Consider the following 13,881-nt stretch of genomic DNA (forward strand, 5'->3'; position numbering starts at 1 on the left):
TATTTACTTAACAATTACGAGACCCGACTTAATTTATGTAGTCCACATACTCTCGCAATTTGTTCATGCTCCACGCCAAGAACATTTTGATGCGGTTTTGCGTGCTGTGCGTTACATCAAGGGTGCACCTAATAAAGGTATTATTCTAAGGCGGGAATGTGACTTACATGTTCGAGGTTTTTCGGATTCTGATCATGCGAAATGTCCTTTAACTAGACGTTCCATCAGTGGTTATTATGTATCCTTGGGTGTTTCGCCTATTTCGTGGAAAGCTCGTAAGCAAACGACGGTTGCGAAGTCATCGGTACCGGCCGAGTATAGAGCTTTGGCGCCTCTTACTAGTGAAGTTCTTTGGGTGAAGTCTTTCCTTAAGTCATTAGGTATTGATCATTCTCGACCTATGACTCTTTATCACGACAATCAAGCGGCTTTACATATTGCAAAAAATCCGGTTTTTCATGATCGGACTAAACATATTGAGATAGATTGTCATTTTATCCGACACCATCTCGTCCAAGGCACGATTATCACGTCCCATATACGAAGTAAGGAGCAAATTGCCGATCTTTTCACCAAAGCCTTGCCCGGGAACGTTTTTCATTATCTTCAGTCCAAGTTGGGAGTCGTGTTACCAACCGCTCCAACTTGAGGGGGAGTAATGAAGATATTATCACACATGTATCATATTATCTTGTTCACATTGTATTTAGGTGTTGTATCGTGTTTAGGATATTTGGTTTCCTATATTTAGGAGATATGCTTAGTTGTAGTTCCTTTTTTATAGGCATAGGTTTTGTATATATCTTGAGCTTCTGTATTCTCATTCATTCAATAAGATCATTAGTCATCTCTTCATCTACGTTTTCTTCATATTCCTATTAGATTGTATAGTTTAGTTACAGCAAACTATGACTTCGTAAACTATAGCGTATCTTCTCTCCTCTTCTTTCACCAAATATTACTGTAGATTTCACCCTGGGCGTTGCCCGGTAATTTCAAAATAGCGGTTTGAAAGTATTTTGCATAGAATTTTTTTTCCTTGAAAAAACTAATAATACTTGTGTTATGGTCACGGTATGTGCTTGCTTATTACTAAATTGTATTTTGCAAAATATTTGATGTTCGACATGTTAAAATTGATCTGATATATTAATTGCATTTCAATATCTAAAATTAATCTAAAATGCAAATTCTTAAGATCACAAAACTCGAGTTGATATATTAATTGTATTTCGACATAAGGTATGTAAGCCGCGGACCATTCTTGTTTAGAACGTAAAATCAACCGGTTAACCAATATCAAGCTTCGGCAGTTATAGAGTTATAGTTGTTGTTCTATAAATAATCTTCTACGTTCATTTAGGTGATTGTAAATAATTACGATTATCTTATCTTATAATTTGTTAATCTTGTAACACAAATTCTCATTATAGACGGACACTATCCGTCTATACGTATAGACGGATACCATTTTCCCTCACAAAATACCCATTTATTATAAAATGGGAAGCACATGGGGGGTGCCCCACCTTGTCCCCCCTACCCATTTTATTAGAGGTTTTTACCCGTCTGTTCGCCCCACCCGTCTATACCAAGACCTATTGATCTTGTAATCAACTCCTGTTTATATTTTACTACGGATTTACGAGTAGTTTAAAAAACTTGGGACTCTCTAAAACTCTAACAAGTAATTAATAAACGTTATGTTATAAGAATAGACAACAAGTTTCAAGTTTGGCCCATGACAAAACTCGTTTCAAACAATCAACGAAGATAACAAAACTAACTAAATAATTAATAATTCAAAGTTGAAGTATATTACTCCCTCTATTTTTTCATATATGACTTTCTCACATTTCGAGACACTCCCTTCTCTCTTCAATATCTCTTAAAATATAAAACTAAATATTATGATATGTATACTCATATGAAAGAGTTTTTCGTAAGGAATTTAATGGTACCATTTTTATATTTTTTGAACAAATATATTTTTATAAATATTAAAGTCAAAGGCTTACCTCGTAAATGCAAAACGTCATATATAAAAAAGTGGAGGGAGTATCAGGCTACTTTAGCACTTATATATATTTCCACATACTCAAATGTTGAATCTTTGTGCCTTGAATTTGTTAGTCGCCGATTTGAACAACTATGATATGGTCATTCTGTATTAAGTTTTACAGAGCACTATATATATAAACGCCATAAGCCTCAACCTATTTGTTATCATCTGAATAAGTAAATACTCTTGACAATATCGATAAAAGTCACTTTGACAAATTCAAATGATATAACAACAGAATGTTAATCCCAACATAATTTTGTTCAGGTAATAACATGAATCATTATTCAAACAACATGAATCAAGTAAGATTTAAGAAATACACCATAATATAAAAATAAAAATAAATAACAACTGGAACTCTCCATGATAATGAAGAATGATAATTGATCATAAGTCGTAATTAAACATTGATTACGGGATCAATTTAAAGGATAATCCAGTTCCTCGAAGTTTTTCTTCTATAATTTTAGTCATCTTTTCCTCCATGTCCGGTGTAAAATGATTTCTCCACTCTCCGACCTCTCCTTTTCTAAAGAAACTTTTCTTTTCAAAGAACTCATGAATAACTCCACTCTTATTAACCTCCAATTCCTTGATATTTCCAAAGCTACAAAACTCGATTATTTGATTAATAACACCTTGACTTTCCTCCAATGAAGTAAACGGCATACCTATAAATTCAGCCAACCTCTTCAATTGAGGAACTGGATCGTCCTTCAAATCCTCGTACATTAGAAACAACACCTTATTGGGGTGTTCTATGTTCATCTTCCAATACGCAATAACATGCTCGAAAAAAGGACCGTATAAGGACTCTCCTGCACAATAACCGTCAAGTAAATCCTCGAAACGAGGTGGGTCTCTCGTATTTGAATTCATTACGTAGTAGTTCGTAAAAAAGTGAAAAAATGACGTGAGCGTGTCTAAGGGATTTCGACAAATATATAAAAGTCGACAATTAGATGTCCTGATCGACTCAGGCAGCGAGGCATAGGGCAAATGTGTACTAAGTAGCCTTGGGGAGGGAAGCTCATCAAGATGCTGAGGGCAAGGGTAGACAAATGTGTCCTTGTAAATGTCATTCTCTAGGTTAAATACAAGCTCTTGTGGGTGATTTTTAAATAGAGGGTTTTTATCAATAGGGTAAACGGTACGGTTGACAATTGTATAAAGTAGAGATTTTAGCCATGTAGTGCCAGTTTTTGGTAAACCGGTAATAATGAGATCAGTATCTCTGGCAATGAAATGCCTTTGAAACGAAAGAATCCGGGCCAAAACCGATTCATAGATCCAAAATCCTTGGTAAAGTAGTAATTCTTGATTTTCGTTGCCCACCAACGTAGATTTTGGAAGGGCTTTTTTTATCTCTTCAAGTTCTTCTTGGGAGATTATTGGCATTTCTTTTTGTGTTTTGTTGTTATTCATTGTAGGGTTGACTTCCACTCGTTAGTGCTGGACAATCGGTCATATATACGGATTAGAATGGTGTAGTTACGAAATTGTTTATTCAATAATATTACGACTTTTGGAGGCTATTAATTGACTACTCGTATATTTTAAGGGTTTGTGTTTTATTTAATGTGTTGCTCATTATTTGTTTATTTGCTTTCTAAGCTATATCTACTTTTAATCATTCACACGTTATACCGTTGAAAACTTAATATAATGACTCCAAAGTGAAGTCTTGTTGAAGTCTTGAAGATGGGTAATATTTCTTAACAAGGGGTAAAATATGATTTATTTAAAATGAAAATGTAATCATTTATAGATAAGAGGTTATCCGAACGATTTTTTAAGTTATACGGAGTAATAGTTTGTTATTAAAATGGTCATGCACATTTTGTAGTTAAAATGACAACATTTAGCCCGTCTTTCGCTTGTGACAAAAAGAGTCCGTTTTCAATGAGAATTTGTGACTTAATAATTACAGTCGTCTAATATGAAGTATTTACCTTCTGCTATGTAAAAAGCAAATATGTCATATGGAAATGATATATAGTGAATAGAGAAAATATTTGATACGCAAGTTCAAATCTTTTACTCTCCAATTTTTTATTTCTCAATGCATTAGTTTGATCACGTTTTTGGTGCGTTTTTATGTTAATTTTATCGTTGAAAATATTTTTTTATGGAAAAGACTTTAAATGAATGTAAATATATAAAAAAACTATAACATTTTATTATAGTTTTTAGAGTTTTTTTGTTAACTACTACCTTTGTATTACCCTGTTTTAAGAACTACTACCAAAATCATTTTCGCTTAAAAACTACTACCAATAAGTTTAAATTTTTTTAAAAAAACACTACCAAATCTCATCCAAACTCAATAAAACACAATCTTAGCCATTTATTTTTGAATTTTCATCTTAAGTTGTTAATTTTATCCCTTAAACTAGTTAATTTGATGAAGTTTAAGCAACTTTTTTTACCTTAATTACGTTAGATAGGTGAATTAGATTAAGCTAATTTAAAGTGATTTTGCCCCAAAATGATTGGCAAACGGTAGTATTGGTAGTGTTAAAGGGATAAAGTTTACAACTTAAGATGGAAATTCAAAAATAAATGGTTAAAATTGTGTTTTATTTGGTTTGGATGAGATTTGGTAGTGTTTTTAAAAAACATCAAACTTACAGGTAGTAGTTTTTAAACGAAAATTATTTTGATAGTAGTTCTTAAAACCGTGTAGTACAAAGGTAGTAGTTATAAAAAAACCTAGTTTTTACGATATTTAAGGTCAAATGTCAAAATCTGGACAAAAAAGTCAAATCAAAAGAAAATTACAATAAAAATTAAAGAAATTACATATTAGTTCAACCTTATTTTGCCATGAGAGGCCTATTTTTCAACGTTGTGTTGAGTCCTGCGCAGCGGGCTTATAGAATTAGGTGTATGAGACCGGCCTACAAGCAAGTGAGGTTCCATCCTAAAACCAATTGGTGATAGGAGGAGTAGCCCACTTACTTATAAGCTAGTCCCTTCACTATTATTCTACCGATGTGGGACAATGTCCCTCACACACATATGGGAAGAGATCTCAACACTTTGTACTAAGAATCCGAAAAATTTGATGGTAGATATCGACGTACTATTATAATCTTTTTTCGGGTCAGATAAAGCGGCCTCATAAACTTTGAGGAGCAACAGAGAACATTTGATGCTGTCGGTTTGCGATTAACCAGTCTTGGCGAAAATCGGAGACACATCAAAAATGTTTTAAAACTTTTATTTGGGGCTGAGATCGATTAAGGTAACTCCTGAAGTGACCATGGACACGTGGTAGAAAAACCGGGAGAAAAAGAAACACGATCTGGTACGGTCTCACGAACGGCTCAGATTGAAGTGTAATTTAAGTGTTTAATACACGGTTTTCGGGATTCCAGGGTCTCAGAACAAAATTGTTTGTAAATCACAAGGACGGTTCATCGGGTCAGATTAAGCGACCTCACAACTTTGTGAAAGAACAGTGGACATTTGAGACTACGGCCCTGTTCTTTTGGACTTCAAGTCACTTAATTTAAGTTCACTTCAGATCCTATAAGTTCAGTTCAGTTCAGTTCAGATCCTATAAGTTCAGTTCAGATCCAATAAGTTCGATTCGATTCGATCCTATAAGTTCGATTCGATTCGATCTTATAAGTTCGATTCGATCCTATAAGTTCGATTCGATTCGATTCGATCCTATAAGTTCGATTCGATCCTATACCTCACTTATTTTAAGTTAACTTCGATCCTATAAGTTAAGTTCGATTCGATTCGATCCTATAAGTTCGATTCGAGATCCTATAAGTTCGATTCGATTCGAGATCCTGTAAGTTCGATTCGATTCGAGATCCAATAAGTTCAGTTTAGATCCTATAAGTTCAGTTCAGTTCAATTCAGATTCTATAAGTTTAGTTCAGTTCAGATCAGATAAGTTTCAGTCCAAAAGAACATGGCCTACCAATGTGCGATAAACAAGTCTCAGGCGAAAATCGGATACTCGTTAATAAATGGTTTAATACTTGTTATCTGGGGCTGAAATTGAATTGGGTAACTCTTGCAACGACCCGAAAACGTGGTAGAAAACCGGGAGAAAAAGAAACACGACCCAACACAACCTCCCAAACGGCTCAAATTGAATTGTATATTGAAGTGTATAATACACGGTTTTTGAAAGTTCAGGGTCCCGGAACAAAAATGTCCGTAAATCTCACAGACGGCTTCTAAGGTCAGATAAAACGGCCTCACAATTTTTAAGCAATAACGAATGGCATTTCAAGTTGCCGGTGTTGTGCGCCAATTAAGTGAGAGACTTAAGTCAGATACTCATTAAAAATGGTTTAATACTATTTATTTGGAGTTGAAAATGAATAATGTAACTCTTGAAGCGACCTCGGACACGTGATAGAAAAACCAAGAGAGAAAAAAAAAACAATACCTGGAACGACCTCTAGAACGGCTTAAATTGAAGTGTATATAATTCACGTTTTTCGGAATTCTAAGGTTCCGGAACAATAATGTCCGTAAATCACACGGATGATTTTTCGGGTGAGACAAATCGCATCACATAATTTGAGGAGCAACAGAGGACATTTGAGGCATCCGGTGTGCGATAAACTAGTCATGGGCGGAAATCGGCGACTCGTTAAAAATATTTTAATACTTGTTATTTGGTGCTTAAATCAAATAGGTAACTCCTGAAGTGATCCTTAACACGTGGTAGAAAAACCGGGAGAAAAAGAAGTACAACCTCGTATGGCTTCCTTTACGGACATTTTTGTTTCGGGGCCCTAAAATCCCGAAAATCGTGTATTATACACTTAAATTTGCGCCGTTGAGAGGTCGTATCGGGTCATGTTTCTTTTCCTTCCGGTTTTTCTACCACGTCTCAAGGGTTGCTTCATGAAGTACCATAATCGATTTTCAACCTAAATAAGAAGTAATCATCTGTTTTTAAGGATTGACTGATTTTCATCCGAAACTCGTTTATCGCGTACCGGCACACTCAAATGACCTCTATTTCTTCACAAAATTTATGATCCTGCTTTAGCTGACCCGAGGAACCGTCTGTATGATTTACGGACGTTTTTTTTCTGGGACGCTGAAATCCCGAAAACCGTGTATTATACACTTAATTTTGATCTTTTGGGAAGTCGTATCGGGCCATGTTTCTTTTCCTCCCACTTTTTCTACTATGTGTTAGGAGTCGCTTCATGAGTTACCGTATTCATTTATAAGCCCTAAATAAGAAGTATTCATTTATTTTTAAGAAATACCTGATTTTCGTCTGAAACTTGTTTCTCGCGTACATGCACCCTAAAATGTCCTCTATTGCTTCTCAAAATTTGTGTGGCTGCTTTATCTGACTCGAGGAACCGTCCGAATAATTTTGAGTCATTTTTGTTCCGTGACCCTGAAATTCCGAAAACCATGTATTTTATACTTAAATTTGAGCCGCTTGGGAGCTCGTACAGTGTCACGTTTCTTTTCCTTCCAATTTTGCCACCACGTGTCTGGGGTCACTTCATGAGTTACCGTATTTTATTTCAGCCTTAAATAACAAGTATTTCTATTTTAAGAAGTACCCGATTTTCGTCCGAGACTCGTTTATCGCGTACCGGATTATAAATGTCCTATGTTTCTTCTTAAAATTTGTGTGATTGCTTTATCTGACCCGAGAAAGCGTCCGTATTATTTACGGACATTTATGTTCTTGGACCCTGAAAACTCGAAAATCGTGTTTTATACACTTATATTTAAGCCGTTTGGGAGGTCATACGGGGTTATGTTCCTTTTCCTCCTAGTTTTTCCGCCACGTGTCTATAGTCGCTTCATGAGTGACCGTATTCAATTTCAACCCTAAATAACAAGTTATCATGTATTTTTAAGCAGTACACGATTTTCGTTCGAGATTAGTTTATCGCCTACCGGCACACTCAAATATCCTATGTTGTTTCTCAAAATTTGTGTGGCTGTTTTGTCTAACTCGGGGAACCATCCGCATGATTTACGGATGCTTTTATCTCGAGACCCAAAATAAGACTTGACTCAAATGTCCTATGTTGCTTTTCAAAGTTTAGTTTAGCTCATATTTTCATAAATTAATTCTTACTTCAAAACTCCATTCAGTTCAGTTTAGCTCCTTTTAATTTTAAGTGATAACTAAGTTGGTTCCTGGAAATCCATACTCAACATGAGATTCATGAATACTAGATTGCACAAATCCGTGTTTAGGACGGAGATGTCCGATTTTTAGATAAAATGAGTCAAGTATTACTCACCCGCTTAATCCACTTAATCAAACAAGTACATATTCGGCCCAAACCCGCTTTTAATCGGTCCATTCTTCAACCTATATAGCTTCAAACTCCCGCAGTCCCATTTTCCCCATCCCATAAACCTACTTTCCCTTTCTTCCAATCACAACAATGGCGGCTCCACAAACCACAACACCATCAGCAACAATCACCATTAACGACCACTTCCCAAACCCAAACAACAACGTCTACGACGTCACTTTCACCACCTTCAACTTCTCCACCACCATAACAACCACCGTCACCGCCGACCCAGCCACCGTAACCAACTGGCTAACAACCCTAACAACCACCACACCACAACCTCGAATCATCGGTCTCGACGTCGAATGGCGTCCAAATCGGCACGTTTCCCACGACAACGCGGTCGCCACGCTTCAACTCTGCACCAACAATTCCTGCTTAATTTTCCATATAATTCATTGTCAGGGACCGATTCCGAGGAAATTGATTGAATTCTTAGGGGATCGTATGAACACGTTTGTCGGCACGGGAATCGAAGCGGATGTGGAGAGACTGCTTGGTGATTATGGATTGACGGTGGCGAAGACGGAGGATTTGGGGAAATTGGCTAGGAGGAGGGGAGTTACTGGGTTGAATCCCGCCTCGTCGACGATTGGATTGAAGGAATTGACTAGGGTTTTGTTAGGTGTGGAGGTTCAAAAGCCGAAAAGTATTACAATGAGTAGGTGGGATCAGGAATGGTTGAGTTATGGTCAGGTTCAGTATGCTTGTATTGATGCTTACTTGAGTTACGAGGTTGGGGCGAGGCTTGGCGCGAATTATTATTAGGGGTAAGACTGCGTACATCTGACAGGATGGGGTGGAGTGTAGTTGGTTCGTAAGTTAGTAGGGGTAAGGGTAAGACTGCGTGCATCTGATGTTTCGGTATTTTCAAGTAATGTAATTAGTTAAATACTAGGAGTAAGTAATTTGATGTTTTGGATTGGATTGGATTTCGAGTTTGAATTGGACGTACTATTAAGTTAATTGTGATGTTTTGATGTTTAATTGGTAATAATATTTTGTGTTGTGAATATTGCTGATTTATAATCTATGATTGTGTTTGGTTAGTTGCAAATTTGCAATGATATCGACTTGATTGTCGGATGTTTTACTCGTAAATTAATTGAAATGATCGTCTAATTTGCTGGTAGGACGACATTGCATTGTTCCGCTTGTCAGTCTGCTTATAATCATGATTCTATTCCCTCCTAAATTGCGCCTAAATTGCTGAAATGATGGTGTAATTTGCTGGTGGGACGATATAGCATTGTTCCGCTTGTCAGTTTGGTTATAACCATGATTCTATTCCCTCCTAAATTGCTGAAATGATGGTGTAATTTGCTGGTTGGACGACATTGCATTGTTCCGCTTGACAGTCTGGTTGTAACCATGATTGTATTTTGTCGTCTGCTAACAGGGCAGAATCGTGTCCATTATTCATGACTGACCCGTATAATGAGTCATTTCAGCTTGCGAGTTGTGTCGACACACAGCACGCTGCAGAAAGAGCGCCTTGAGCAAATAGATGGTAGAAACTTGAATACAGAAAGTTCAGTAAACACAAAATAATGATAGTCTAATTTGCTGGTGAGACGACATTGCATCGTTCTGCTTGTCAGTCTGGTTTCAAGTTTTCAGCCATGCTTCTGTTCTCTCTGCTAATTTGTTTCGAGTTTTCAACCATGATCTGTTCTCTCTGCTAATTTGTTAGAGTCGCATCCATTATTCACGAATCTGATGTGTATCAATGTATCTTTAGTCATGCCGACTCAAAAATGCTGCAAAAGGAGCACCTTGAAGCAACATAGTCAGTAGAAAATTAAATGCAGAAGGTGCAAAGTTCAGTTAAACACAAAATAAGTTAATTGCATATCCCGAAAGGGATTCAAGGCGATGAAATATCACCATCACCATCGTTGTTATTATTATTATTATCATTTATTATTATTATTCGATATCACAGTACAAATTTCCATCTCCGTGCATGATAAGACGGTCCTTACAAAAAAATTACAATTATAAGCAAGATCTCTCTACAACTGTATACAAGGTTTATAATAAGAACTCAAAAAAATGGAAAAAAATAAGAGTAGAGGGTAGAAGATAGAAGGGAAAGGATGCTAACTTAGCGGTCGATCTCGATCTTGATCTCGTTCTCGATCTCTTTTCCCCTCGTAGTAGGCATTAGAAAACTAGTTTGTTTATATCTACAGTGTCTGTCATGTCTTCTTCCAAATTAAGGGTAATTTACAGCTAATGACACAAACATAATTTCCTAACTGTAATAATATTATTTCATTTCCTAGTTAGCTATTGATAAACCATTACAGTAAATCAAGCTGACCCCACCCTTTGGATCATGCCGGTGTTCTTACGCTCCTCGAACACCTCTGGCAAAAGCCTCTCGAGCATCTCGAGGAAAAATTCCCACTCATCTTCCTTCATATCCCCAAATGAAACTCCTTCAATCTCATCCTTTCTACCTGGAGCTGCAAAACTAATGCTCTTAAACAAGTTCCCGGTCTTGGCTAGACTGTCGTCGTGTTCCTTTATCTCAACCGCATCACTGTGTTTCAGTAATGTTTCGTTCTTCTTGATTTCATGACATTCATTTTCCGGGAATGAGCCTAGTTTTGCTCGTTTACCGGGTTGGGGCTTTGGAGGAAGCGGTGGCTTCCCTACCGATGTTGAACTTTGCATGACCTTAGATTCATTGAACAGAAACATCGAGCTGTCTTCGAATTCCTCATCGAAACAGAACATTTCTGAACCCTGTTCTTCGTCGTCCTGTATCTCTTCTCCTACGTCGATTCCACAATCAACGTCTTTAGATAGCATAAAGACGGTGTCCTTTGCCCTAGCACAAACGCTCTCTAATACACTCATAGTTTCTTCCCCACCATGGGAATCTCGAGTCATCATCTCGCCTATATCTCCAAGGCAAAGCCCAGCAGACGCCGCTCTTTTGAGGAAGATAGTACAAACCACAAGCACACGAATCGAGGCCTCCCCAAGGCCATGGAGTTCGGTTCTCAAAAGTTTAGCATCTTCAAACGGATCAAGATTCATTATGTACTCCATTTCCACGTCCGAGAAGGGGACTAAAGCTTGAGGCCAATGAAGCCACTCAAAATACGGGTCGTCTAGCCATTCGGGTAAACAAAGTCCATGGTCAATCGGAACAAGCTCTGCAGCTCCAAGAGACTGCCTATCATGTTGGTATTTCCCAACGAGCATATTTCCGGCGTGCCTGTCAATGTTGAGAAGGCGAACATCAAGGATCCCAATACGGTGGACCGAGGAGACGGAAAATCCCGACGGGCCTAAATCCCCTGCATCGGAATCATGGTCTACAAAGCGCTGAAGCGAAGCAATCTTATAGAGCGGAGGATCAACAAAAGATGAATCGTTTACATTAAAGACGACATGAGAGAATTTCACGAGTGCTGTCGGTGGTACCTTGGCAAATCCACCATGGTCAAGAAGATAAGCAGCCAGTTCTCTCATGCCAGTCTCGCCTACCTTAACAGACCGTTTCAAGCCGGGTTGACCTAACATTCTTCCAGTAAATCCTTTCGGGTTATTCAATGCTAAAGGTTCTTCATCAATAGGCTTAGCCACTGCAAGATTATCCCCATTTCGGCCACGCAGCAAATAAGCCCCGCCAAGGCCGTTTGAGAGGAGTTCCGGGTCAATACCAGAAGCAGTAGCTATTGCAACCTCTACAGCTAATGCTCGCGCCCTTGGAGCGCTACGGCCACCAATGAGATCAATCCTCGGACGAAATTTGGAATCTTCTTCTGGTTTAGGAGTTAGGGTTAAACAAGGAGTAGAAATACTTCTATGGAAGCCTGAGGAGGAGGTAGTCAGATTTGGGTGTTGTTTGGAATGAGACATGTCAATTGGGTTGGGTTCGAAAGTTAAAAAATCAAGGTGGGTAAAAGACAGAAGCCGGCATCTCTGGGATCGGTCATGCGATTTGAAGCCATGAAGTGTACCAACAGCAGCTACTGCCATTTTGCTCACCAAATGCAACTGAGTTTGGTCCAAATGTTAGCAAATGATACTTCTTTCAAATGTTAGCCTGTTCAAAAACAATAATCATCAAATTCCGACTATTTCATTGAAAGACGATAAATTTCAGTTGGTCTCCTGTAAAATCGTTAAAACAACTGTACAGCATCCTGCAAATTATGAAACTGGTCTACAGCATTAGCCATATAGAAAACATATGAAACGAGTGAACCCGATGATTCATCCTGCAAGTTATGAAACTGGTCTCTTGTAAATTCCGACCATTTCATAGGCACAGAACAACTCATTGAAAGACGAGAAAATTCAGTTGGTCTCCTGTAAAACCGTCAAAACAACTGAACAGCATCCTGCAAGTTATGATTCATGCTTACCTATCTAATTTTTTTGTCCCTCGCCCCTATACACATATCTCGCCGGAATTTCTGCAAAAATCAATCAAACTATGAGAAAATAATCGACACACGGAAAAAACAGCCATAACATCAACAAAACAATCTAGTAAACAGCCAAATATTGCGTCAAGATGCAGTGAAATTCGGTGACAATGAAGAAGAACAGGTACCATAACATTTCATACTCTTCCTACATCTAACATAAAATGACATGATCGTAAAATTTCATAAAAAACATTTACGACATCGCCCTAGTGTCTCAATGCTGCCTCACATTGTCCAATGAGGTATCAAATGCACGTAACTACCCGATACAAACATTTTAAGGCAATATTAACTACGTTTAGCGAGATTAGGTCATGACAACCAATACCGCGACCATGACAATCCGACAAATAAGAAGAATAAGAACGAGAATAAAAGAAAACGAACCCTGAACACTGGGAAAGGCATTCAGGGAGACGAAAACAAGGTCAAAGAGAGCGCGAGACTATAAAAAAATCTCTCGTCTCCCCTCTTTGAACTTTTTTTTTGTTTTGTTTGTTACAACAAAATCAAATTTCTCCCCTTTTTTCTTCCCTTCTATCCCCCCTTTATTCCTAGGGAAAACTTTCCCCCCATTTTTTTTTTATTTTCCTTTTTTCTTCTTCCTCATTTTTCGTCCTTCTTTTTAACCTATTTTTTCTCTGTCCTCCATTTTTGAGCCCACCTGTCCCCATTTCCCTCGCTTTTCGAATTTCTATTTTTGGGTTTTTTTATTATTTTGTCAATTTGATGGCATTTTTCCATTTTTTTGCCTTTTAAGAAATTTACAGCAAAAGGTAGAAAAATAAGAATTGAGTAGGCAATTTTGAATTTTTGATGGCATTTTTTCATATTTTTGCTTTTTAAAGAAATTTACAGCAAATTATTGTAAATTAATAACTATTAATTCAGTAGGCATTTATTTTAACGCTAAAAAATCGACTAATTATGAGAATCGAGTTGGGTTGAAATATATCGAAATGGGTTCACGTAGAGATAATCCATATTGAGACGAGTCAGTAATACTTGATTAAAACACGATCCAAGATTGGTCGTCATTACT

The 13,881-nt window shown here is 37.4% G+C and overlaps 3 protein-coding genes across 3 annotated transcripts; 1 reads left to right on the forward strand and 2 right to left on the reverse strand.

Moving 5' to 3' along the window:
* Positions 1 to 2,373: 2,373 nt before the first annotated feature.
* LOC141627931 (cytosolic sulfotransferase 5-like) lies at positions 2,374 to 3,490 on the reverse strand. The gene has a single exon (XM_074441128.1). It carries the CDS (start codon positions 3,488 to 3,490, stop codon positions 2,477 to 2,479), a length of 1,014 nt encoding a protein of 337 aa, XP_074297229.1. The 3' UTR covers positions 2,374 to 2,476.
* Positions 3,491 to 8,472: 4,982 nt separating this feature from the next.
* Positions 8,473 to 9,884, forward strand: LOC141627586 (3'-5' exonuclease-like). The gene is made up of 2 exons (XM_074440824.1): positions 8,473 to 9,120; positions 9,744 to 9,884. The coding sequence occupies exons 1-2, from the start codon at positions 8,473 to 8,475 to the stop codon at positions 9,882 to 9,884; spliced, it is 789 nt and encodes a 262-aa protein (XP_074296925.1).
* Positions 9,885 to 10,232: 348 nt separating this feature from the next.
* Positions 10,233 to 13,618, reverse strand: LOC141642040 (phosphatidylinositol 4-kinase gamma 8-like). The gene is made up of 3 exons (XM_074450701.1): positions 13,227 to 13,618; positions 12,774 to 12,824; positions 10,233 to 12,451 (listed from the first exon to the last, which is right to left on the reverse strand). Exon 3 carries the CDS (start codon positions 12,382 to 12,384, stop codon positions 10,702 to 10,704), a length of 1,683 nt encoding a protein of 560 aa, XP_074306802.1. The 5' UTR covers positions 12,385 to 12,451; positions 12,774 to 12,824; positions 13,227 to 13,618; the 3' UTR covers positions 10,233 to 10,701.
* Between the last annotated feature and the right edge of the window lie 263 nt (positions 13,619 to 13,881).

The sequence above is a fragment of the Silene latifolia genome, chromosome 2, assembly GCF_048544455.1.
Source record: "Silene latifolia isolate original U9 population chromosome 2, ASM4854445v1, whole genome shotgun sequence".
NCBI classification, from domain to species: domain Eukaryota; kingdom Viridiplantae; phylum Streptophyta; class Magnoliopsida; order Caryophyllales; family Caryophyllaceae; genus Silene; species Silene latifolia.